The sequence below is a fragment of the Procambarus clarkii genome, chromosome 75, assembly GCF_040958095.1.
Source record: "Procambarus clarkii isolate CNS0578487 chromosome 75, FALCON_Pclarkii_2.0, whole genome shotgun sequence".
Classification (NCBI taxonomy): domain Eukaryota; kingdom Metazoa; phylum Arthropoda; class Malacostraca; order Decapoda; family Cambaridae; genus Procambarus; species Procambarus clarkii.
Window position 1 is genome coordinate 21,939,279 of NC_091224.1, and position 25,626 is coordinate 21,964,904.

The 25,626-nt window shown below is 38.1% G+C and overlaps 1 protein-coding gene across 7 annotated transcripts; it reads right to left on the bottom strand.

The window, feature by feature from the left end:
- Positions 1-1,006: 1,006 nt before the first annotated feature.
- LOC123771748 (solute carrier family 49 member 4 homolog) lies at positions 1,007-25,214 on the bottom strand. 7 transcript variants are annotated; one of them, XM_069313274.1, is made up of 11 exons: positions 25,193-25,214; positions 18,835-18,909; positions 17,650-18,005; positions 14,672-14,925; positions 12,487-12,599; positions 10,981-11,109; positions 10,000-10,129; positions 8,318-8,426; positions 7,248-7,434; positions 6,687-6,869; positions 1,007-4,066 (listed from the first exon to the last, which is right to left on the bottom strand). In XM_069313274.1, the coding sequence occupies exons 2-11, from the start codon at positions 18,845-18,847 to the stop codon at positions 3,930-3,932; spliced, it is 1,611 nt and encodes a 536-aa protein (XP_069169375.1). In that variant the 5' UTR covers positions 18,848-18,909; positions 25,193-25,214; the 3' UTR covers positions 1,007-3,929. The 7 variants fall into 7 exon arrangements, with proteins under 7 accessions (XP_069169375.1, XP_069169378.1, XP_069169376.1 ...); XM_069313277.1 differs by having other exon boundaries at positions 17,650-17,978; positions 25,193-25,211; XM_069313275.1 differs by lacking the exon at positions 25,193-25,214 and adding an exon at positions 20,105-20,334 and having other exon boundaries at positions 17,650-17,978.
- Between the last annotated feature and the right edge of the window lie 412 nt (positions 25,215-25,626).

The following is a 25,626-nucleotide window of genomic DNA, read 5'->3' on the forward strand; positions in this document are numbered from 1 at the left end:
GGGATCGTCTCAAAGCTCTCCAAATGTACTCGCTAGAAAGGAAATGAGAGAGAGAAAATCAAATATACACGTGGAAAATACTGGAGGGCCAGGTCCCAAATCTACACAGTAAAATAACATACTAGAGTAAACGCTATAGAAGAAAATGCAGAATAGAACCAGTGAAGATCAGGGGTGCCATAGGCACAATCAGAGAACACTATATAAACATCAAAGGTCTACAGTTGTTAAACATCCTCCCAGCGAGTATAAGAAATATTGCCGGAACAACTGTGGACATCTTCAAGATAACACTAGATAATTTTCTTAAAGAAGTGCCAGACCAACCAGGCTGTGGAGCATATGTGGGTCTGCGGGCCGCTCCAAGCAACAGCCTGTTGGACAAGGCTCTCAAGTCAAGTCTGGCCTCGAACCAGGCTTGGAGAACTCCCAGAACCCCATCAAGCAGGTACTCCACTGGTTACATTTTTCCAGTTAAATTAGTTTCCATTGATGACATCTTTGCTTTCTTTAACCATTGTTTTATCCTTTCTAGTATTTTACCATTGGATATTAATCCAGATCACTTCTTAAAAGGTCAAATATAATGCATACAGGGGCAACAGCTTCAAACTCGACAAGCCACAGTGTAAGACAGAAAAGAGGATAGTTGCTATTTCACCCATAGTTATATAAACCCTCCGAGCCACCTACCTGCTGAAGCCATAAATGTGCTTTTACTTCAGATAGGAGAGAGAAAAAAAAATTTTATCTTCAAGAACAATGTGGGGTACACTTGACAAGCCATTGGCTTCTTGCCCCATCAGACCAATGGAGAATGATAATGCTCAGGTAAATTTGGATAAAATATATCTAATAGAAATTCTGTCAGAATAGCTGGTTGGTTTCTAAAAATGTGAGCAGGAATTATATATTTATAACGAATGTGTTTATTTTACTAAATTGAGACGAATGATTCACTCCCTCGGTACTGTCAGATACATGAGGGTAAGTAACAATTTACTCATAAAAATTAATAATTTATTTATAAATACAGATCGATTACAGTGATTACTTAGTAGGTATGGTATTTGTATAGTCACTAAGTGTCTTGCAAATTAACATCCTTATTTAATAAGATTGAGTTACTGTCTTGTATTACTAATAAATAGAAAAGTTAAGGGAATGTATACATAGGAGTTTGATCTCTAGTTATCAACAGACATGTAATTACAAACACTTAATATAATTATGGGACCATGTTTAAAAAAAAAATCATTAGCACATAAAGGATATTAGCAGAAGTGAGCAACAACTAGAATATGCATGGTGTGCTTACACAACTTTACAAAATAGTAAAGAATTGGTTTTGAAAATGAAATTTTATAATGGCAATTTTACAGTATTTAGTACTAACAATAATGGCAAACAATTTGGGAGGCACCAGGATGTGAGACTGTAATGTGTGTAAAATGCAAGCAATGCCCACACTAACTTCTGCAACATGATAATTTACCCTTATAAAAACTCTCAACCTGTGGTAAACTGATTACCTTTGGAAGCTACAGTTTAGGAAAACAATATAAATGTCTGGCATTTTACTATCTACAAATGCAACTATACACATACAGTATAATTTCTTTTATCAGCACTTTATATTAATCTGAAATCGCAAAATTACTATTACTATAAATTAATATATATATTTATACATTTTTTTATTCGGGATTGACCCTTTCGCCTTCTAATTTTAAACTCACTACAAATTGAGTAATCATTTTGGGCAGGCCCTAAAGTTAAGAATGTTAGCGTCTTTGCAAAAATATACCACTTAATCAACTACATGTATACGTTCACAACCCATTGTACCTGCTTGTACATGTTCTAGTATATAAATAAAAATATTAATACAGGAATAAATTTCAAATCACACCCCCTTTTGGATGAGCCCTTCAGAGTGAGTAAGTGGGCAAAAAGAAGCCCCACTGGACGGGAACAGGCTGATGGTCTGAGTGAAACAGTCGAGTTCTGGACTCCTCGTACGCGAGTTAAATGCATAGACCATCAAACTGAAGTCTAAAAATACAATGTATATTTGGAGTATGCATCTTACTGCAATACTCAAGGTATATTTTGACCAAGTAAAGCTGTAAATTGATAAAACTTAAATATTTTGTACATAAATACAGTAGCATAATTTCACATTAAAATACTAAATATCATGACTTCCCTCAAAGAGGATGATTGTAACAAAAATCTCTTAGGCATGGTCTAAACATGGCCTTCTAGCTGGCCATTTTTTGTATGCCTTTTTAAGACCTTTCCTTATGTACTTCTGAAAGTTATTGGCTGCCTACACATCACTCGAATTCCCCTTTTACTGTACAAATCCCCTTGCAAGTCTGATCTTGCTATCCACTTTACCCATCATAATACAGAACTGTACTATATATAGCCTTCCACACTGAGACACCCGACCTCTTACTACCTCCTACACTTGGTGTTATCACCAAACTTTTATCACCTCACACTGGCATTTCAACCATCATATAGACTCGTGCAACAAAGCAATTATCACAACAAAATCCACTCTACTTGCATTTTTCCATGAAGAATATCACAGTATTCCTTCTCAATATTGCAGAATTTTGTATCACTTCACCTAATAATCAGTGCACATTGATTTCAACTAATAGGGAGGCCGGTCGGCCGAGCGGACAGCACACTGGACTTGTGATCCTGAGGTCCTGGGTTCGATCCCAGGCACCGGCGAGAAACAATGGGCAAAGTTTCTTTCACCCTATGCCCCTGTTACCTAGCAGTAAAATAGGTACCTGGGTGTTAGTCAGCTGTCACGGGCTGCTTCCTGGGGGTGGAGGCCTGGTCGAGGACCGGGCCGCGGGGACACTAAAGCCCCGAAATCATCTCAAGATAACCTCAATACATGCACTTCGAGTATCAAGTTGGGATGAATACTCCAATCTATGAAATACCCATGGAATGAATATTTGTGGCACCAATAACCCCATTTTAATGGTACCAAATAAATTACTTCCCAATCAATTAATTAATTAGCTTGTGGAGGGGTGGGGGAAGTCTTCATAGAAATGAAATTTTGATGCCTCCAACAAAAACTAACAATACAGGTCTTAGGACATTTCTAAAAGATTTCTGTAAAGAAAGGAAAAATTTTAATAATTATCAAGGCATTTTAGCACAATTGATGTATACAGTACTGTGTATCTAAAATAAATTTGGTTTGTATTAAAAAGTTAATATTAATTTTCTTGTTTTTTAAATCTAAAATATGTAACAAATTTACTGTGCATAATTATCCAATTCCAGTAGTGTATATTGTATTAATGGTACCTGTACAGTATCTATACAAATCTTTAAGACATCAATGCCATAAAAATTTTTAAAATAACTGTTTAAAAGAGTAAGTCCATTTTTATAACCATTCTATCATACTATAAAGACCACATTACAACTTCAGTGTAGAAGATGGATAGATGAGCACAGGTGTGGGGGTAATTTAGTACTGTACAGTACTTTGTTTAGTCACCGAGTGGCACTTCAGCTCTGAACACCCTGATGACACTGACTCACTTAACTTGATATTTTCTTAATGCCATACATCTAAAACCATTCTCATTACTTTCAGTTCTCCATATTGTGATGGTTTCGTGCAATCTCGATATTAATCTTGGTAGCTAACACTATACCATTTGCTAAAAAAAAAATTAAATCTGGAGGTTTGAATTCTAACGTTAGAACTTGCCAATAAGACCATTGAACAAAGTATGTTGGATATTGTATATTATTATTCATAAAAATTAGAGTCCACTTATAAAAATACTGTAAAATTTGTACAAATTTAACTTTCACATTTAAAAGTAATAATGTTAACAATAAATATTACTAATCAATTTTCTAGCTAAGAAATATTGTCATATAGCTTGGTATGATGATTGTAGGAGGGCATTGCGGTCAATGGTGGAGCGAAGATAGTCTTCTTGTATAAACATAAGAGGCACCAGAGCTATTGCAGTGCTGCCAAGTAGTACGTAAGTCATCCACTGATAACCTAGAATGAAGAAAAAAGGTTCGAAGTTACAAATTCATCCATCATTTTTTTAACCCTTAAATGACTTTAATCACTTCGTATCTGAAATTACCTCCTGCGCTTGAATCACCGACTGCAATGTTTTTTACGTTAAAATGTAGTTCGCAAAACAGTCATCTGCACCATGATATAGGACTTTCAATTAGTCTAGCCATTTAAGGAGCTATTGTAACTTTTTGTTAATGGACAATATCTTTGCCAATGGTTCCCAACCTTTTATGAAAAAGGGGGAGGGGGGCCACCACAGCTTATTCAAAACTTGTGACCCACTTAGCTAAATTAGGATCATGATTTGCATTACGCTTAATAAGCAAATTCTCTAAATCATTTTATCTACTAGTTGAAGTGTACCTGGCATTACCTTGGTGGACAGGGGCCACATGATGGCCAGGGGGCCACATCATTGCACTCTTCATAACTGTAGCATCTTCACTTTTATGGCTGACCTTTCCAGGCCTCTCGTTTACTCACAATCTTAATATTTTAACGATGCACTTTCACATAAGTGTTCATTCTTGATACGAACAAGTTTCATTCAGTGTACATCTTCACTAATCCCTTATCATTGTAGCATTGAAAATCACTATACAGTAAAAAGAACAGCAATACTTCTTTGACCTCTGATTACTCTGCATTGATATCAGTTTCATCTATATCCTGATGCTGGGTTAAGTCCCCTGTAACTCCATCCACATGATCTAATCCCTTTCTTCCCTATTCCTCTTAACTGTCCTACATGCATAGTTAGTCGATATTCGCCCCCATTTCAGCCAATCCAACATCCCCCCCCCCCCCCTTTCACCCAAAACTTGTGATGACATCATCCAGGCCACAAACAATCTGCACCTTAACCTACCAGTCATAAGAGGAAAACTAATTCATCACCTCCAAAGGTAAGAAACCTATTATCATTAACCTTCCCCTACTCCCACTTTTATTATAAAGCCTCGTGATGTGTGTGTGTTCTTAAAGTTCAAAATTATCTCGACTCCCTCAAACTCTGCATTCTACCCCTTTATTCCCTACCTACCTGAATTTTCCCGAGGGTCACATTCTAGTGGCCTTGACAAGGACAGGAAGCTAACGGCTTGTCTATGGTCCATCCCTCTCACCCATTTGTCTTAATATTGTTGAGTTGGATTTTAAATTCAGCAGTGTTTTGGCATTTACAGTTTTGGTGGGCAAGCAGTACCATGGGTTTATAACCCTATGAGTGAAAAAAATATTTTCTGTTCTACATTGTAGCTTGTTGAACTTAAGACTGTTGCTCCTTGCTTGTGTTACATCTGACCTTTTTGAAGAATTTGGCTGGATAAATATCCTCCAAATTCTTGAGTATTTTCTTTCGATGAGATCTGCCCTGTCATGTCTGACTTTTGGTATTAGTCCTGTGGCCCTCAACCATTCCTGGTATGAGTCAACTTAAGTTTTGGAATCATATTTGTTGACCTTTATTGAACTGTCTCCAAAGCAGCCGTGTCTTTCTGAAGATGTCTCCATGCTTCGATACAATAATCAAAGTGCACAAGAGATTTGTACAGGTGAATAATTGCCTTTTCCTTGAAGTCAAAGGTTTGCTTGACTATTCCTAGTTTAGTTAGTTTTTTTTTTTTTTAACTGCACCTCCCACTTGTGATACTTTCGGTTTAGGTCTTTCGGTTTAGGACTTTCGGTTTAGGTCCTTCGATTCAGGTCCTTCGAGCTTGCAGATGTGTAAGGTAAAGCTGATCTGATGGTGGTTTTCTGCCAAGGTCTTTCTGCCTTTTTCTGAAAATGGGGGATATTGCACATTTCCATTCTAGAACTACTGTATTCCTTGGTCCAGAGATTTTCTGAATAAGAGTTTCAGTGGAAGGCATAGTTCACCTGACAGTTCCTTTATGACTTAAATTGAAATTCATACACACCCGAGTCTTTTTGAGTCTTAGTTTGTCAGTGTTCTTCCTGATTATGTCGCACATTATGGGTATATCCCTTAATTTGTTCTCTTCACCTTCAAACATTTGTGTGTAGTGGGATGCTGTCCAATTTCTCTAGTGTGAACACTGATGTAAAGTATTCATCGAGTGTTTGTTGCCCTCTTGTTTATTATAACTTGGTTATTCTCATCTTTTAAGGGTCCTATAGTGTCTTCTGTTTAAGTTTTACTTACATAGATCCAAAATCATTATCTTTCTTTTTGAGCAAGTTTTCTTTCAAAGTTTCTTTTGGCTGAGCCAATTTCCTGGGTAAAGTCGGGAAATATTCGGGACTACTTTTCTTTCCTGGCCTTCTCTACTATCAACATTATCTACAGATGTATACAGCCTTTTCCAAGATGTATTTTTTTTCCTGCATCTCATTTAAACGGCATTGCTCTTCCTTCACCCTCATGTCGCAATATCATCACTGCACAAAATTTACCCAAATATCAGGCAAAAAAAAAAAATATCATCACAAACATTTAGTAGGAAGGGGGGTGGTGGGGAACCCTGACGAGCCGCCAGCTTCCTGTCCCTGTCGAGGCCACTAGAGATGGTGGCCCTCTGGTAATATAAAGGTTATATATATACACAGTATATAAACAACAATTTTTCCTTACCTATGTTGGGAATAAAGAATAAGAGGAGGAAGATGACTCCTGTAAGGTTGTTGGTGGCAGTAAGGAGACCTCCGATGATGACTTCTGAGCATGGGTATGCACTCTCCACTGCCAGCTCAAAGTACAAGGGAGCAGTGGCAAAGTTGAACGAGAAGCCTCCCACTACAGACACGTATATTTGCCCTATAAAATAATACCATTATCAGTATCAATGCTGAGAATGCTGAATTTTCTTTATAATACCTTCTTGTTGGTTATGTGAATGGAAGCAGTTTGAATTATATTTCACCTGCATAATACAGTAAAGGCCAACTTGCTGTACAGCATTTATGCTACAATAGTAAAAGCTACAAATTATGCAGACTAACAAATTTAAAAAATAGATACTCAATGCACAAGAAACGTTTATTTTCAACAGCCTGAGCCTTGATTGCACACAAACCTGATAGGACTGCTTTTTTTCCAGAACTCGGTTAACATATAAATAGCACAGAACTATAACAGTAACGTCCTATTAGGAGCTTTCAGGCTAAAAAAAAAAATAATAATAATTGCTCTTACATTTGGTGACGGTGATGGACCCCCAGGTCAAGAGGAAGAACCAGTAGAAGCAGCCCAGGTTTAATATGGAGACCATGATGATCGACACCTTCACCTTGCCATACACCAGGTCTGTCAACCGGCCTGAAGTAAGACCCACTAATCCTGAAGTTACAACAGCCGTTAGTCCAACCCACGTAGCATCACTCTGGGGACAGAAAATGATAAGGAAGGATCTTAAAACATTTAACTCGTTTGTGAACTATGTGCCCTTGGTTGAACTTGGTTAAACGTACTACAGTATCTGAGGTGAAGCCGATTTGTTGCATTGGGGATTTTACTCAATTTTACATTTTTTGTTTTGTTTTTGAGGAGGGGAGGGATGGGTTCTGAGGATAACCCTTCCCACCCAAAGACAATTGGTATATCTTTTGGCAAAGTGAATACAGGTTTTCCCATTGTCAATGGTAACACTTATACATATGAGGAACCTACTGTATATATTCTTACACAGTGCAGTAAAATCTTTTAAAAATCAAATAGTCAATTGAAGACCAACTTGCCTGCCAGTTCTGCTCACTGGGGTATTTTATACTTGATTCACAATTTGAATTTAATAACCATAATTTACAATGTACTGTTAAATTGTTCGTTCAACTCCAACTAATAAGACTTCCTTTAAGAAAAATCTGGTGATCTGACAGTCCCCCACCACCAAAGGCCCTGCACACAGTATAGAATAGAACTCTAGAATTAATTTCTTAATGTCCTGTTATTTCCTAAGCATCGCATAATGCAGGAAAACAGGATCCCAGTGAGCACAATATCAAAGAGCCAATTCACTGCTGAACATCATAAATGTCGATTAAATATCGAACCGACTCTAATCTTGGATATTGGCCCACTGGGTTATAATACTAAACCAATGAGATCTCCCCTCCAAAAAAAGTATAGTATTTTTATTTCCTTGTTAATAGATTTTTAAAATGCACAGGCAAAGACTTCTAAAGACTATGTTCATACATATACCAATTAAATAAAAAGTACTGCATTAACATAAATAAAAACTTGTATGGCATATATAGACATACCTGGTACATGCCCAGGTCATAGAGGGAGTAGTTGAGCACACTAATCCAGCAGGCGGGAATTCCAACGCACAGCCCATATGACAGTGTCACCAGCAAGAGATCACGGTTTCTAAACGGTGAAAGAACTTTTTACAAAACATTTTATCCCAACTTGAAGCTTAATGATGTAAGCAAATTTAAGTGAATGGAAGAACACAATAATAATCACAAATGGTTATACTTTTTAAGTACATACTTATACTTTATACTTTCTTTAAGTACTATTCAACTGTAGATGTTGCCTGAAACACTGTGTTTGTGAGAGTGGCTTTACAAGAATGTAAAGACATCAATGCTATGTACTCTCAAACCCAATGTACCTTGTTGTATATAAACAAATAAATATGATATCGTTCGCCTTATGCGTTTCTGTTCTCATATTAGCGTCCTTGGTGATATTTAGCACCCTATGATTATTCCGCACATTTGATGGTGTTACACAGCCTTCCCAGTTTGGCACCTTTTTTTGATAATTACTTGCTTAAACAAATAAATAAATAAAATAATCTCTGGTGTGTGCCTATCTGGACTACTGTATCCAAAAAGAACATATTACATTGACTTTTTGCAAGATGGTTGACTCATTCCATAACAGTCAACTCTCATACCAGGAAAGAGTGAGAGCCACCGACCTAACACTACAAACCAGACGTGTCATTGATCTCCTATATTGAACAAATTGGTTGTACAGTATTGATCTAAACCACTTCTTTAAAATGACATAATGTAATGCACACAAGGAACGACAAAATAACACTCAACAGTGGGAACCCACTTCCCTGGTTATCTCGAGAGGTTATCTCGAGATGATTTCGGGACTTTTTTTTAGTGTCCCCGCGGCCCGGTCCTTGACCAGGCCTCCACCCCCAGGAAGCAGCCCGTGGCAGCTGAATAACACCCCGGTACCTATTTTACTGCTAGGTAACAGGGGCATAGGGTGAAAGAAACTCTGCCCATTTTCTCACCGGCGCCTGGGATCGAACCCAGGACCACAGGATAACAAGTCCAGCGTCCTGTCCGCTCGGCCGACCAGCTCCCTGGATTTAGTTACTGTACTTGGTTGACAAGTGGGGAGAACACTAGTAAGGATAAGTGTATACCAAGAGAGAATAAAAGTGTAAATGTTTTTAATTTTAATTGTTCATTTAAATTTTACAGTACAGTAATATCTTCTAATCACTATTCATCTTATTCTCACTTGCAGATATCCAAATATTAAAAGATACCTTATTATTACTGTGTACAGTACAGTATATAGATCATATATCTGAAAATAATGAAAGTAAGAATAACAAATTATTGTAATCAACATAATGGAATTAAATTATTCTACATTGCACCAGAAATTATGCAGATTATCCTGCGATATTTGCTTCATTATTGGCTGCATTAAAGTATCTTTTTTTTTTATGCAAGTACTGGTATGTACAGTATCATATATCTTTTCTTTTCCCCTTTATAAATAGTGTGGTGCCTCAGGGTGTGAAATTCTAAAAACATTCATACTAATTTTTCACCAACATCAATGCAGAGTATAAGAGCAAAATATATCATATTTACTTACCAAGATTGTTATTTAGATCACTTATATATAATGCACCTTTAGTATGTGTAATTTGCAAATTATTTACTCTATATCATACCTGAACATTTTCCTTATGCTTGCCTTAAAATTTAGCCTTTCTTTTGAGGAAGTGATGGAGGGTGGAGAAGGAGGCATAGAGGGGAAGTACAGCAAGATTGCTCCCAGTATCGCTAGTCCAACTCCAGCATCTGAGGAGAAATCGGCTCCTGTAGCACGGAGGCAATTAAACTATAAACAATATTATATATAATGTATATACTGTATAGGCACACGCCCAAGTAAATAAAAACTAGCATTAAAAATGTATGGAACTACGGAGGTGAACAAAAACTATGATTGTTGACATATTATCCCATTCATGACTTAAACATTGGTTAAATCATATGAAACTTATTGGCTCTTTGAGGTGCTGTAGACATATCATTCATTCAATTGTTTCTGCAATGTTGTCCACATGATTTAGGGAAAACCTGAATGTCCAATAAAGTAATTAAAAGACAACATGGTAAGCAGCAACGATGGCAGTAGAGTGCGGTATTCAGTAACTGGATTGGTGTGAAAATCACTAGTGGATGGGAGGTTAAGAGGCTCTCGAGTATGATTATGGAGGATCATTTTTGTCAACAGTATGGTATCTAACCTCATCTGTTGTCATGACTATGTGAAGACTTGACCATAACAGTATTAAAGTCTAGCGTATAGCTATTGTATTCTGTTATGTTCAGTTTTACCCACTGTATTCTAGGACATATAATTTTACCTGTTGTATTTTGGAATATATAGTTGTTAGGGAAAGTTTTAGGAAAACTGCTGTAAAAAAATCATTGCAATTAGACAGTTGATAAATAAAAATGCATGATTCTTTAGTTGCAAATTGGCTTGTACTATAATTATAACAGCATTCACTATACTTAAGGCAGCTTCACCAAATATGGCAACTGTACATACAGTATATATAAAGAGAAACTGGCAACTGTAACTGAAACTGAAACTAACCAAAATTAGTGAACACTTAAGTGTACAGTAACTCGGTACTTACATATGTACATTAGTTTCTTAATGTCACTTCTGATCTCAGCAGGTGTGGTGCTATTAGATGGGGAATGCACAAAAATGGGTTCCATATAGCTGCCAGCTGATCCAAGCTGGTTCAGGACCTGGGCAACGGCTGGAGAATAAGAGATGCAGCTTGTAGCATACGAGTTATTGCATGCAAGGCTCAAACAATCTAGGGTTTTAGTTACTGGCTATTTTAGGATATTATGAATTATGAGTAAGCAGTGTCAGTGTACCCATAGGGGACTACTGAGCTGAAGTAGCCATAGGGGCTACCGAGCTGAAGTAACAATAGGGGCTACCCATAGGGACTACCTATAAGGGCTACTGAGCTGAAGTAGCCATAGGGGCTACCCATAGGGCCTACTGAGCTGAGCTACGGGTAGCTGAGCCCAGCCACTCGTTGCCAGGTGAATGACTCCACACACCTCACACTAGAATAATAAGCAACTAACAAATCTCACAACAAAAAGTCTTTGTTATTTTCAATATATTTATAACTTAATTTTGAAAATTGTAATTAAAATAAGACAAAAGTAGAGGTTTCATGCTGCATGATAGTGACACAGGCCCCTCCCCCCATTCTATAAAACTATGAGCTGCCATTGTGAGTAAGAACATGCATAAATGGGTGTTTGTGCATGCCTGTTACACCAAAATGCAATAAGATGATACCCTTCTACATACAAATGTCCTGACTTCCAGGACGAGCGTGTGTCTTGCTTTCCGACCGCCCCTCGCGGTCACCTGTCCCTCGATAGAATTCTTGGTGACTCGGATACTTTTGATATCGTTCGCCTTATGCGTTTTTGTTCTCGTATTGGCATCCTTGGTGATATTTAGCGCCCTCTGATTATTTTGCGTATTTGATGGTGCTACATAGCCTTCCCGGTTTGGTGCCTTCTTTTGATAATTACTTACTTACTTACTTCTACATACAGCTAAATCATATAAACTGAGCTTGTTTATCAGTGACTATGGGAAGTGAGATTTAGTTCTTTATCCCCTACCTCTTAGTCATTTATACCTGACACACTATGTCTCTCAACATCAATGTTTTCATCACTTTTGTTTTTTCTTAAAGTTGTGGATGGAATTGACTTCAACTTCTTCCTTCAATACATGCCACTTGCCGACCACCCACACAGGGAATGAGAACTTCCTTACATCTCTTCTACTTGACTGATTACAACAAGATTACAACTGCCTACACGCGTTTTTGTATACTGTACTTGCATATGTTATTTGCACGTTAAGTTCATCTGGGAATGAGGTAGCCATTTTACTAACCAAAATAATAGAACTTTATCTGCCAGAGGATATCTACCATTGCTATTTCCAGGTCAAATTATTTTGCATCAAATAATTAAGACCAGTGTTAAAACATTATTTTGTTATTAAAGTGCATTGGTGCCAAGAGCACAAGACAGTAAATTCTTAACTTCTGGAACACAAGACGCAGCTTTTCAGGTAGATTTGGTTTAGGTACCTGTGGCTGTTGTCCTCTCCTTGGGTGGGAACCACACTGCTGCAATCATTGGTGGAGCGGCCATCACCAGGGTGCCAGCAGTGCCAACCAATATGGCACAAATGTGGCACATGCTGCAAAATTGAGTAGGATCTAAGGCCTGAGTAAAGTGTGTACCTCCTCTGTGACACTGCAGCTCTATAAACAAACCAAACCTAACCCAACCCAACCTCGTTAAATAAATAACATTTTGTGTTTTATGTGTGTTATGCATGAAGTGAATGATATCACTATGACTGAAGCGTATGACTTCAGGGGACCTGACGGCTGAGCGCTTAGGGTTCGTAGTTCTAAGGGTCCGGGTTCGATCCCCGGCGGAGGCGGAAAGAAATGGGCAGAGTTTCTTTCACCCTGATGCACCTAGCAGTAAATAGGTACCTGGGAGTTAGACAGCTGCAATGGGCTTCTTCCTAGGGATGGATGGATGGATATATACTCACCTAGTTGTGTTTGCAGGGGTCGAGCTCTGGCTCTTTAATCCTGCCTCTCAACTGTCAATCAACTGGTGTACAAATTCCTGAGCCTATTGGGCTCTATGATATCTATATTTGAAACTGTGTATGGAGTCAGCCTCCACCACAACACTACTTAATGCTTTCCATTTGTTAACTACCCTGACACTGAAAAAATTCTTTCTAATGTCTCTGTGGTTCATCTGGGTACTAAGTTTCCACCTGTGTCCCCCCTTGTTCATGTTCCACCCGTGCTAGAGAGTTTGTCTTTGTCCACCCTGTTAAATCCACCAAGAGGTAGGTGGTTATCATGTCTCCCCTTACTCTTCTGTTTTCCAGGGTTGTGAGGTTCAGCTCCCTTTGCCTTTCCTCGTAACTCATTCCTCTCAGTTCCGGGACCAGTCTGGTAGAAAACCTCTGAATCTTCTCTAACTTCGTCTTGTAATATGTGTGTGTGTGTGTGTGTGTGTGTGAAAATTAGCATTAAGGACATGCCCAAAACACTGTGCGTGCTAGTTAGTGGTTGTACAAGAATGTAAGAACTCTTAAATATACAACTGTATATAAATAAATACCTGCAAATAAAAAACTATGATGATGTTTATACCGGTACAGGTTTTAGATCCCACTGACAAAATTAGACAATTCATACAGCACTAATAATGAGAATCACTATGGAAACAGAGAAAACAGATGTAGAAATAAATGATGCCAGAAAATGTAAATGGCTCCATAAAGCAGGTTGCAAATACACTGTGAACACTGACATTCACACCAGAAAAACACAATTAAAAAAATCGACTTGAGAATGGTCCAGGACGGACCGAAACGTCGTCGTCCCTTCCCTTTCTAGTGTGTGGTTTGGTCAACATTAAAGGGGAACTTGCAAGCACAGAAGTTTTCAACTTTACAAGTAAGGCGATAGAGGTATGTCCTTGGAATCAAAGAAGAAAAGATAAATCTCATTATTATTCTAATGTACAAACTTCCAGATTTAACAACCGAGGAATTCACAGAACAATACACCCATGCCCTCAGCCACGAATCCAGACTCCTGAAACTCAATTTTTATAAAGAAATACAAAGCATCAGTAGTACGAGCACTGACTGTAGTAGGAAAGGCTTCATACTGGTGAAATACCAGAAATTTAAATCAGCAGATACAGCTCCACCCCACACGGGAGGTAGCAAGCTGCTGGCTAAAAATTATAGAATGGTTGAACTAAAATCACACGCACATTTTTGAAATAGTGATCAGCAGACAGATGTCCAGTTTCTTTGCAGAATAATAAATTTAATAGTACTCATGATAGTGGCGACAATAGTGTTCGTAATCATAATGATAGAGTGCTATAAGAAGGTACATTTAAAGGACACTGTAAAAGAATACATGCATTATATAAAAATCTGTAGCTATATATATTGTATAGAACCAAGAAGGTAGTGTAAAGGGCATCTGATACCGAGAATGTAACAGATAAAGGTGGTCTGACATGAACAATTCAAACTATAATGGAATACAGTGAGAAAATTTTCTTTGTTGATTTATTTAATGTGCCAATAATATTGGTTTGCTATATGTGCTAATAATATTGGTTTGGTATATGGCTATATGTGCTAATAAAATTGGTTTGCTATATGTGCTAATAATATTGGTTTGCTATACCAAACTCAAATGGCCTTTAAGTACTCACACAGTGAAGAACAATGCAGAATTGGTGAAGAGAGGAATGACCCTGACAAGAGTGCCGGTTGCTATCAAGAGCGCACAGCACAGCACTCCCACTCGCAGCCCTCTGGTGTTCATCAGCCAACACATGGGTGTGACAAACAATACAAAAGTTATTGTTCCCCAGTTTGCCATCATGGCCACTGTCTCCGCTCCCCAGCCTGGAAATGCTGCATTCATACTCTCACTCAGCGGACCCCAAGTGTTCCACTGTAAACACTGAAATACAAAGCAAGTTCTTAAGAATTACAACTAATAAAAGTTAAAATAATATTTATAAAGCCCAAGATACACAAGTTTATTAATATAGAACCCTTATTATTACAATACAATCCTGGTATCTTACATTTACATATTACATTATAACAAACATGATAAGTATGATAGTTTTGGTCATTCTTAGTACCCCCATCTTATTTTTATGAGAAGAAAATAGGGAAGCAGTATAGGAAAAGTTGGCTTAAGATATTCAAAAATGACATCTATTCAATATATCTTACACATTGGATAGCAACACCCAAGGAATCAAGACCACGACACAATCACAAATCATTCACACTTGCAACCAATTGCTTCTTAAAGACTTGCACACAAAACACCTCATGAGCTCTCATGCTCTATACAAACAAAATTAAGGACCTGACCAAAACACTATGCGTGCTAGTGGCTTTACACGAATGTACGTACTCTTGTACAGTATATATAAATAAAATAAAATAAAAAATATTTACTCCCTCCTCACCGACATCTAGCTTTCTCGGTCATTCCTCTCTTCACCAATTCTGCATCGTTCTTCATTGTCAACTCCCTAGCTGCTGTCATCTAGCTTTGCACCCTACATATCTAGTGCATTATTCAGGCTCAATCCTCCCTTCCTGATGACCAATCCATCTTTCCCTCAAGTTCACTCAAATGCACACGGTTCATCATTGCCAAGCTAGCCACTTTCATGATATGGATAGAATTTAGCCTGGAGAAAATAATTTAATAATAATGATTCAAGTATCAGGGGACAGGCAGCCAATGTATATGATTGATTGATAAAGATTTAGCCACCCAAAAGGTGGCACGGGCATGAATAGCCCGTAGGTGGTGGCCCTTTTGAGCCATTACCAGTATTAAGAGCTGATACTGGAGATCTGTGGAGGCGCGATTGCACCCTGTGTGAAGGGAGATGTCTCCCGGACCAAGTGGTGACCAGATGGACCAATGTATATATACCTATTAGGCTTATATCAAGGGCAACCCCCCCTCCCTCTCCAGGGTCAAATTACTGACCCTCCTCAAGATGCAACCCCACAATAAGCTGATTAACTTCTGCAATACCTATTTACTGCTACGTAAACCAGAGGCATTAGATGATAGAAAAGAACACTAAAATTATTAAAAATAATGCAATGCATTTCATATTTTACATGGTACATAGCATCTTGGAGAATCAGCACCACCATTGCTTCATAACAATAGGTTTACAGTGCTCTCTCAAGAGTTGTAATATACAAACAAATCACTCACTCTTCACACACTGCTTCCTCTTAGCCTTGCTCAAAATCAAATGCCATACACTCTTCACACTCATTATTACTCTCTAACACACACTTATTATGTCTGCCCATCATTTTCTTCTATTTTTTTTGTGGTCACTTTTGAGGGAGTTACTACTCCTTGAGTGCAGCCTGGGGCCAGGTTTGTCTTGTGATAGTGTGATCTGAAAGACTGTTGCTTGGATGGCAAGCCCACATATCCATCACAACCCAATTGATTGAGCAGGTTAGGTAACCTGCTCAAGGTAACCTACAAAAGGTAAGGTAACCTACAAAAACCTTGTCAAATTACCTCTTGAAAACTTTCACTTGTGTTCATCTGCACTTCCTTCAAACTCACTTGAAAATCATCTTCAGCAACCTATCATCTATCTAATCATTCAATATGAAAATCATCTTATCAAATTCTCCTCAATCATGTGATTTATCAAGTTTTGTACTCTACATCTTTCTTCTGTTCAAATTCAGGATTTTTCAGATTCATCACACATCATTCAGCCTTGTAGCTGCACCTCTTGCTCTCATTTCTTTTAACTAGAGCTGTTATTACCCCAGCTACTTAACATACCTGACTCGCTTTAAGTAACTATCAAGATAAATTACTAATGACTCTCCAAGCTCAAACTTCAGTATTCAAAAATTTCTCGCATCATACATGCTGCCTGGAAAAAAAAATCCTCAGCAACATTGGAGGCACATTTGACAAGGCGCTGACTTCCTGTCCTTGTCCAGGCCACTAAAGACAGTGGCCCTCAAGTAAATTCAGGTAAATTTCAACTGATCAACCCCTTCTAACATTTCTCTATTGAAGCTACTGTAATTTCACTTTGTGAAACATTTTGGTACAGTCCTGCAAGGTATTCTGACCAGAATCAAATTAGTATTGGCTAATTATTACCCTTTGAGTTTTCAGTCTAAGGTAGGGACATTTTCAGGCAGTTTACAATGCAAGGGCTTCACACAGTGCCTGTTTTCTTCCGTGAATGTGGGAACCCCTATTTATGTACAGTATTTACCAATCATTGAGACTTCACACAACCTTAGTGTAAACCTACATAAATATTAAACTTGTCATTAATTACATCATTGACTCTTACACAGTTATATACAGTGCTTTATTTTCTACATAAAACTTTTGATAATTTAAATAACTTTATACAAGCCCACCATTTTCCATTAAAAACTATTCCAAATCCATAAATAAAATATATTAAAATCACTGTAGCAGCCTACAACCCATCAACAAGACCTTAAAATCTCCAATTGCGTTCTTCACTTGCTGCCTCAGTACAAACATTTGATACACACTTATTTACCCCAGAACTCACCTTGTCCATCAATCATAAATTGTTAGCACAGTGCCAGTAAAATACTATTTCCCACTTTTAATAACACTAACCTGGAACCAACCAAGGATTGAAAACGAGAACAAAATCCAAAATCGGCTCAAGTAGGTCTCTGTTTTTACTTCAAGGCCATCTGGATCATTTTCAGATTGCGAGTCCTCTGTATATGAATAATGTGACCATCCATTTGCAGCAGGAATAATGCCGTCCACCAAATCGGAGGAATCAGCTGATGTTGGTGTTTGCTGTAGGCACGGTGTGGGTATAATTGGGCCAACAGTGTATGGAGTCGATGATGATGATACTTTTGCTGTGAAATCTTGGTATGATGTGGGTATGGTTGGGGTAACAGTAGATGACCTTGCTGTTGTACGAGTCAGATCTACCGATTCCAATAAGGGAGATTGTTCTGAAAATAATTTTGTTGGACACTTATATCTATTCAACTAATCTGAATTAATGTCATAAATAATTAAAAACCTAAAGAGACACCCCTGTTCACCCTATTCTTCTCTTAAAATACATACTGCATATAATATTTATATTTCAAATATAATACTGTTAAGTAAATCCAATTCTATCTACAAGAGCTTTTGTATCATTTAACACTTCAAAAATAATGGCCACAATTTATTGTATCTCCTATTTGCATTGTCTTTGGATCTGGCTTTATATTTCAATAAACTGACTTAATCCAGTCATATTATGCAGATAAGACCATATGAGATAAACATAAGCATCCTATCACCTCACCTTCCCTCTTTACCACTCTTTCTTCACACGACTTGATACAGCTCCTGGACACACCGTACTGTCATCATTTTTCTTTTTCTCATGTGTTGTGGGGGGGGGTATCTAATTTTTAGCTACAATCTTTTGACTTACTCTTTGCGTATGTATATTTATCTTAATTTTACTTCCCAAGCCAGTGTTGCAGTTAAAGCCACATATTAATTATAATTTATATTGTATCCATATGATAGCAAAGAACCCCTGCTTACACTCCAGCACGTATATTCTAGCTATGACGCATCTTTATTACATGTATGACAGATGTATCAATATAAGTCCTGTGTAACATCTACCTGTATTGTGCTTTTCATTTCTTACACACCTGCACTACATATCCACACCAAAAATACAGGCCTAACATCACTTACTTGTGATAATAATTACCACTACATATATGACATTTGTTATTGCACTAAAAGTACCGAGTAGAAATTTTATCTCCATACCTGAGGGTTCCATATTGAACGTCCAGATTGTGTGAGTACTTCTGGTTGGGATGGTCACATCAATTTAATAAAAACCTGAAACAAGACCAAATATGCTTTAAAATGATATTTCTTAAGTACGTACCACATCTTTTAATATGAATGTATGAAAATTCTGAACAAAATCTGTCTGAATGATTTATCTAAGTAACACTACATTGGAACAGTTATCAATGGGAAGAAAACTCTTCCCATTAGGGTATGAAAAAATTAAGTAGACTAGTATCAGTAATTACAGATTATTTACAGATAAAGAACTGTACAGTATGTTACACAAAATAACTGCAAACAAGATGAAAGGGTATTTTGCAGTCAGTGCAATATTTTTGTTTTCTTCCCAATCTTCTGCACTTTTTATTATCTAAGTTTAGACAAAGTCTCACCGCTTGTCTGCAAGCTCTTGGCAAGCTCCCATGTGTGATGTAGTCGTGTGTGTGCTGTATACCAGCACATTAATATCAAAATTACATTTCCTGCTATTACATTTGACTCTTCAGGTCTCTATAGCTCCTTCACTACCACAATATGATCAGGAATTTTAATCTAAGAACTGTTGATACACTGCATACTGTACAGGATAATGGTAGGTAAAAAGCAAGCATCACTTGGTCACTAAGGTAACCTAATTACAGTATGTATTTGGATTGAATGTATTGAACTGTATGTCATTGAAGAGGCCAAAAGTGAGCTGTATCATAGACTGAATTAAGAACTGACATAACTCTGCCTCAACATAAGAATTGTAATATACACTACTGTATGCGAAACCAGTCAATGAGTTGTTACATTCTTTGCATATAGGCCAATGCACTGCATTAATGCATTATTATTGACTGTTAATGAAAGCACCTCTGACTACATACTACTTTGGTACATGTACCAAAGTATTGCACACTAACTGTATATAAATTTGATTGGTCTGCCGACCCTACCATATACCACACAAAGGGTAACAGCTTCAGCTCAACAAGCTACAATGTACCCCAGAAAACAGAAGCTTTTTCACCCATAGGGGTATAAATCTCTAGAACCGCCTACCCTCCGAAACTGTAAATGCCAGGACATTACCTGACCCCGAGGCCATAAATTATGAGCCTTAAATCTGAGGACACACATGGACCAAAACCGCAAATATTTGGACTTACAGCAACGCCATCCCTAAAGCCATCTTGACAAAACGACAACGTCAAAATATGCAGCAACTCTGCCAACCTTGGAGAAAAATCCTCACCATGACTCATCTTGAGGTGTGTAACGCTGTCATTTCCGGTGTCTCATGTCTCGGAATACTTTGCGTCTCCAACACCATTGCTGGCTCACAGGCCTACAGTATTATCCATCGTAGGCCTATGTTTTTTTCCTGCTGACGGTGGAGAGAACCTGAACGGAGCCTCTAGGTCAGCTGGCCTGACGATGTAAACAATAACACGGTTACACGTGCCCCAACGTTTATGCCACAGCCAATGGCAGAACAGAACGACGGTCATGTGACCTTCGCGGACATTTATATAGTTCATATATAATATAAACAAATATATTATCCCACGATCGTCGTCGCCCCTAAATCAACACAACAACAAATATATTGCTTAATTGCTACTTCCAAACGTAGTATTTCTATCATATTGTATGGGAAGAAGGAAGATTTTTACTCAACAAATAACACCAATATAAATTGACCAACCCATTGTACCTTGTGAATAAAGTTATTATTATTATTATTATTATTATTATTATTATTATTATTATTATTATTATTATTATTATTGTTATTATTGTTATTATTATTATTATTATTATTATTATTATTATTATATCGAACCCATCCTCCTGTTTAGATAGTACTTTTTGTAGCTATGTGGACCATCGTACATATAATGACGTAAAAGGAAATTAGATAGTAGAATTTGGTACTATTTACTTAGAGTCTGAAAAAATTAAATTAAAAAAGCAAACTTAAATATTCCAAGGCCTAGTATAGCATATATATATATATATATATATATATATATATATATATATATATATATATATATATATATATATATATATATATATATGTCGTACCTAGTAGCCAGAACGCACTACTCAGCCTACTATGCAAGGCCCGATTTGCCTAATAAGCCAAGTTTTCATGAATTAATTGTTTTTTGACTACCTAACCTATCTAACCTAACCTAACTTTTTCGGCTACCTAACCTAACCTAACCTATAAAGATAGGTTAGGTTAGGTTAGGTAGGGTTGGTTAGGTTCGGTCATATAACTACGTAAATTTTAACTCCAATAAAAAAAAATTGACCTCATACATAATGAAATGGGTAGCTTTATCATTTCATAAGAAAAAAATTAGAGAAAATATATTAATTCAGGGAAACTTGGCTTATTAGGCAAATCGGGCCTTGCATAGTAGGCTGAGAAGTGAGTTCTGGCTACTAGGTACGACATATATAAATATATATGTTGTATATGTTTCATGAATTAATTGTTTTTTGACTACCTAACCTATCTAACCTAACCTAACTTTTTCGGCAACCTAGCCTAACCTAACCTATAGAGATAGGTTAGGTTAGGTTAGGTAGGGTTGGTTAGGTTTGGTCATATATCTACATTAATTTTAACTCCAATAAAAAAAAATTGACCTCATACATAATGAAATGTGTAGCTTTATCATTTCATAAGAAAAAAATTAGAGAAAATATATTAATTCAGGAAAACTTGGCTTATTAGGCAAATCGGGCCGTGCATAGTAGGCTAAGAAGTGCGTTCTGGCTACTAGGTACGACATATATATATATATATATATATATATATATATATATATATATATATATATATATATATATATATATATATATATATATATATATATAATATTTATATATATATATATATATATATATATATATATATATATATATATATATATATATATATAATATATAAAACACGTGCGACCATCTGTCGTAAGACACAGGGAAAGATTGCCAGACATGAAGCAGTCAATGACATTATCAAGAGAAGTTTGGCTACAGCTGGGTGTCCAGCACAAAGGGAACCTCAGTTGTGCAGACCTGACAACAGCCAAAAACGCCCAGATGGAGTCACCCTGCAGCCGTGGAGGGAAGGTAAACAGGTCGTATGGGATTACACCTGTGCTTCCACATTGGCTGATACCTATCTACGTTGCAGCTCAGCGGAGGGAGGCGGGGCAGCCACCTTCAGGGAGACCGAGAAAATCAACAAGTACAGAGACTTAGAACGTTGTTACAGGTTCGTGCCGATAGGCTCTAAGACTCTGGGCGCCTGGGGTAAATGTGCATTTAAGTTCCTAAAGGAGGTGGGTGAGGAACTCGTTGGAAAAACTAGAGACCCACGAGCGGGCAGTTTCCTGTTCCAGCGCCTCAGTGTCGCAGTTCAGAGGGGAAATGTGTGCTGTATCCTGGGTACGCACCCAACCTCCGAGGAGCTGGACGAGGTCTTCGAACGCTGATTGTTATATTGTTATATATGTGTGTATTCTCTGTAAACTGATATATATATATATAATATGTGTGTGTAATATATTAAGCCTTAGATAGCATAGAGAGGTCACGACCTCTCCGTAGGGTGCAGTCGCACCTCCACAGATCTCCAGTATTAGCTCTTGATACTGGTAATGGCTCCAAAGGGCCACCACTTACGGGCTATTCATGCACGTGCCACCTTTTGGGTGGCTTAATCTTCATCAATCAATATAGCCTAGATAGTTCGGGAAGGTGAGAGGAAAATATCAGTTGTGAGTCGTGTGTAAACCGCTTTTCATTCATAAACAGGGGGTTTGGCGGGTGCATGGAATCACTTTTGGATCTTTGTTTGGAGGACGAGCTGCATTTACAGCATTGTGGTTCGAACAAAATTCGTCAGTGAAGCACTTGTTCCAGAACTGTTCGGACGTCATCAGTTGTGAGTCGTGTGTAAACCGTTTTTCATTCATAAACACCAGGGGGGGGGGTTGGCGGATGGATGGAATCACTTTTGTGTCTTTGATTGGAGGATGGGCTGGATTAGTGAGAAGGTGGTGGAGGGCAAAACCGTCCAGCCCGTCCTCCAAACAAAGATCCAAAAGTGATTCCATGCACCCGCCAAACCCCCTGTTTATGAATGAAAAGCGGTTTACACACGACTCACAACTGCTGACGTTCGAACATATCCGGAACAAGTGTTTCACTGACGAATTTTGTTCGAATCACAACGCTATAAATGCTTCACCCACGTACTACAAATACAAATAATCGCCAACAGAACCTAAACACCTAACCTAACCTAACCTATGCCTATGTATGCACAATATGCTAATATATTATAATATTAATTTATACTTGAGAAAATTCCCGTTTTGAATGAACAGCATATTAAAATTTATGAATGCATCTGTGGGGTCGACCGCTGGATGTAATGGACTTGAGTCGAGGACGGGTTGAACCGTCAGTAGTTTTAAAGCGTTAAACGACAAAGAGTACTGGGAAGACGGGACACCACGAGCGTAGCTCTCATCCTGTAACTACACTTAGGTAATTACCAAACACTTAACCGGTATCTTAACAAATCTTTCTTCAGTTTTGTATTGTGAGCCCATAGTGGATTTGTAATAGTTTTATAGGAGGGTTTGTTTGCTGTTGCGGTTGTTGTCAGTTATACAATTTTTCTAAATATCTTCTGGTATAGGTGTTAATCTCCATTCGTGTATCCGTTGTTTATTATACTTGAAGGCTTCTCTCCAGTTCCTCGTGGATGTTGTTGTAATAGATTCAGCTACTCTGAACAAGTTCCAAGTAGCACGGGCTATGGTGAGCCCGTAGTGGACTTAGCTGGCACAGGAGCGGTGCTGTGGTCGTTGATGTTATGCCGGTCGGAAAAATGAGTAAGGGTTCTGCGTGTAAATGCGTTTATTACGGTAGTTTTATATCTGTCTGGGCATTCGAAGTGGCCAATGTTGGTGGGTTTAGTATAAACTTCTGTAGTGAAAGTGTTGTCTTTGGTTCTCACGTAGATATCGAGGACAGGGAGTGAACCATCGATGCCTAGTTCATGGGTAAAGTTGAGTACTGAGTTTAGAGTTAGAAGATCCTTTAATCGCGACAATTCCTGGTGGTCTTTCACACATTCGAATATACCATCGATGTTACTGTCACTCTTACAGCTGTCAAAGGTCCCCCTTTGACAAGCCGCTGCCCTGAAATAATGCTATTATATTAAATATTTGCCCTGAAATAATCTTCAGGGGGGGGGGAATTTGCCCTGAAAGTAATTATGAGTCGACTTAGGATTTGTTTGTTTGTTTACTGCAGCTCAGCTTCCACTTGTGCAACGTTCAGTGACTCGCGGAATCTGATTCCAAGGTCCTTCTCTTCATCAATTTGCTGCAATGTAATGTTGATTTGGAAGTTGCGATGTGTGCTGTTTTACCCCACATGCGTGCAAGGTCTTGCATTTTTCGATTAAAAAGCATTTCCCAGTTGTCCGACCACGTGTTGAATTCTTTGTAATGCCTCAATATCAATGTCACTTCCCCGCTTTACAATAAATTTTATAGTGTCATCTGCAAGCTTGAGGATGCGGTTTGTAATGTTCTCAACTTTGTCATTCTGGTGGAACTGACAACAGTGTAGTTGAGGGGGTAGAAATACTACTCATAGCCTAAGCTACTCTATCCCTTAGAGATGTATTTCTTGCTTATCTCAATAAACATACTTGAACTTGAACTTGAGTGTAGTTGCGACCTTGTATCAAAGTAATAACAGTAAAAGTAATGTTAATTGTGGCTACACTGTGTGGTTTACTGGTTGCTAATACTGCATGTTCTGAGAGTGAATGGGAGGGAAGATGGAAGGAAGACTGGGAGGGAGAACGAGGGAATGAGAGAGAGAATGGGAGTGAGGAAGGGGGAACAAATACCCGGGCACTGCCGGATATGCCATCTAATATATGTGTGTGTGTTTACTATTTGTATTTGCAGAATCGAGCTATTAGCTCTTGGACCCCGCCTTTCTAATCAATTTATTTTTCCTCAATTAAGTCTACTACATATATTTCTCTCTAACACACGCACACATACACACATTCCCAGGAAGCAGCAGATGTCTAACTCTCAGGTACCTATTTACTGCTAGGTGAACAGGGGGCATCAGAGTGAAAGAAACTCTGCCTCTGCCGGGGGATCGAAGAACCCGGGCCCTTAGAACTACGACCCCAGAGCTCTGTCCACTCAGCCGCGACGTGTGTGTGTGTGTGTGAGAGAGAGTTTAGAGCACTATGTAAGTAAACTTTAATCAACGTTACCTAGGAACAAGGGTAATGATCATAGCATGCACCCACTCAAAGGGCACAATATCCAACAGTGGCGTTAGTTCCACGTTAAACCAACATTGATGAAGTTGAATTAGCGTTGCTCTTGGATGCTGTGCCGTCTGGGTTCTGCCCGCTGGGTCCGCAGAAAATGTTGTTATATAAAGCCTGGTATCAGAATTGTCGAGTTCACTCGCCTGTAGCAAACGTCGGATAGACTCTTAATATTCTATTGATCTTGAGTGAACGAGTTACAGTAGCACGAGGAAGAGTGGCAATACTGAACTCACCTGATCCCAGTGAAGAGTGCACACGAGTAACGCCTGGGAACCTCCCACTAGCGTCCAATCAGCTGTCAGGGAAACACTTACCGCAGGAGGAGATTACTCTCACAATGGACCACACCGCACCCGTTTACAACCTCAACC

Excerpts from the sequence above, each read along its gene's own strand:
- LOC123771748 (XM_069313274.1), bottom strand. Across the intron at positions 6,870-7,247 it reads GTCCATCACCGTCACCAAAT|GGCAAATATACGTGTCTGTA; the intron begins GTAAGAGCAATT and ends ATTATTTTATAG. Across the intron at positions 4,067-6,686 it reads ATTCTTTATTCCCAACATAG|GTTATCAGTGGATGACTTAC; the intron begins GTAAGGAAAAAT and ends TCTTCATTCTAG.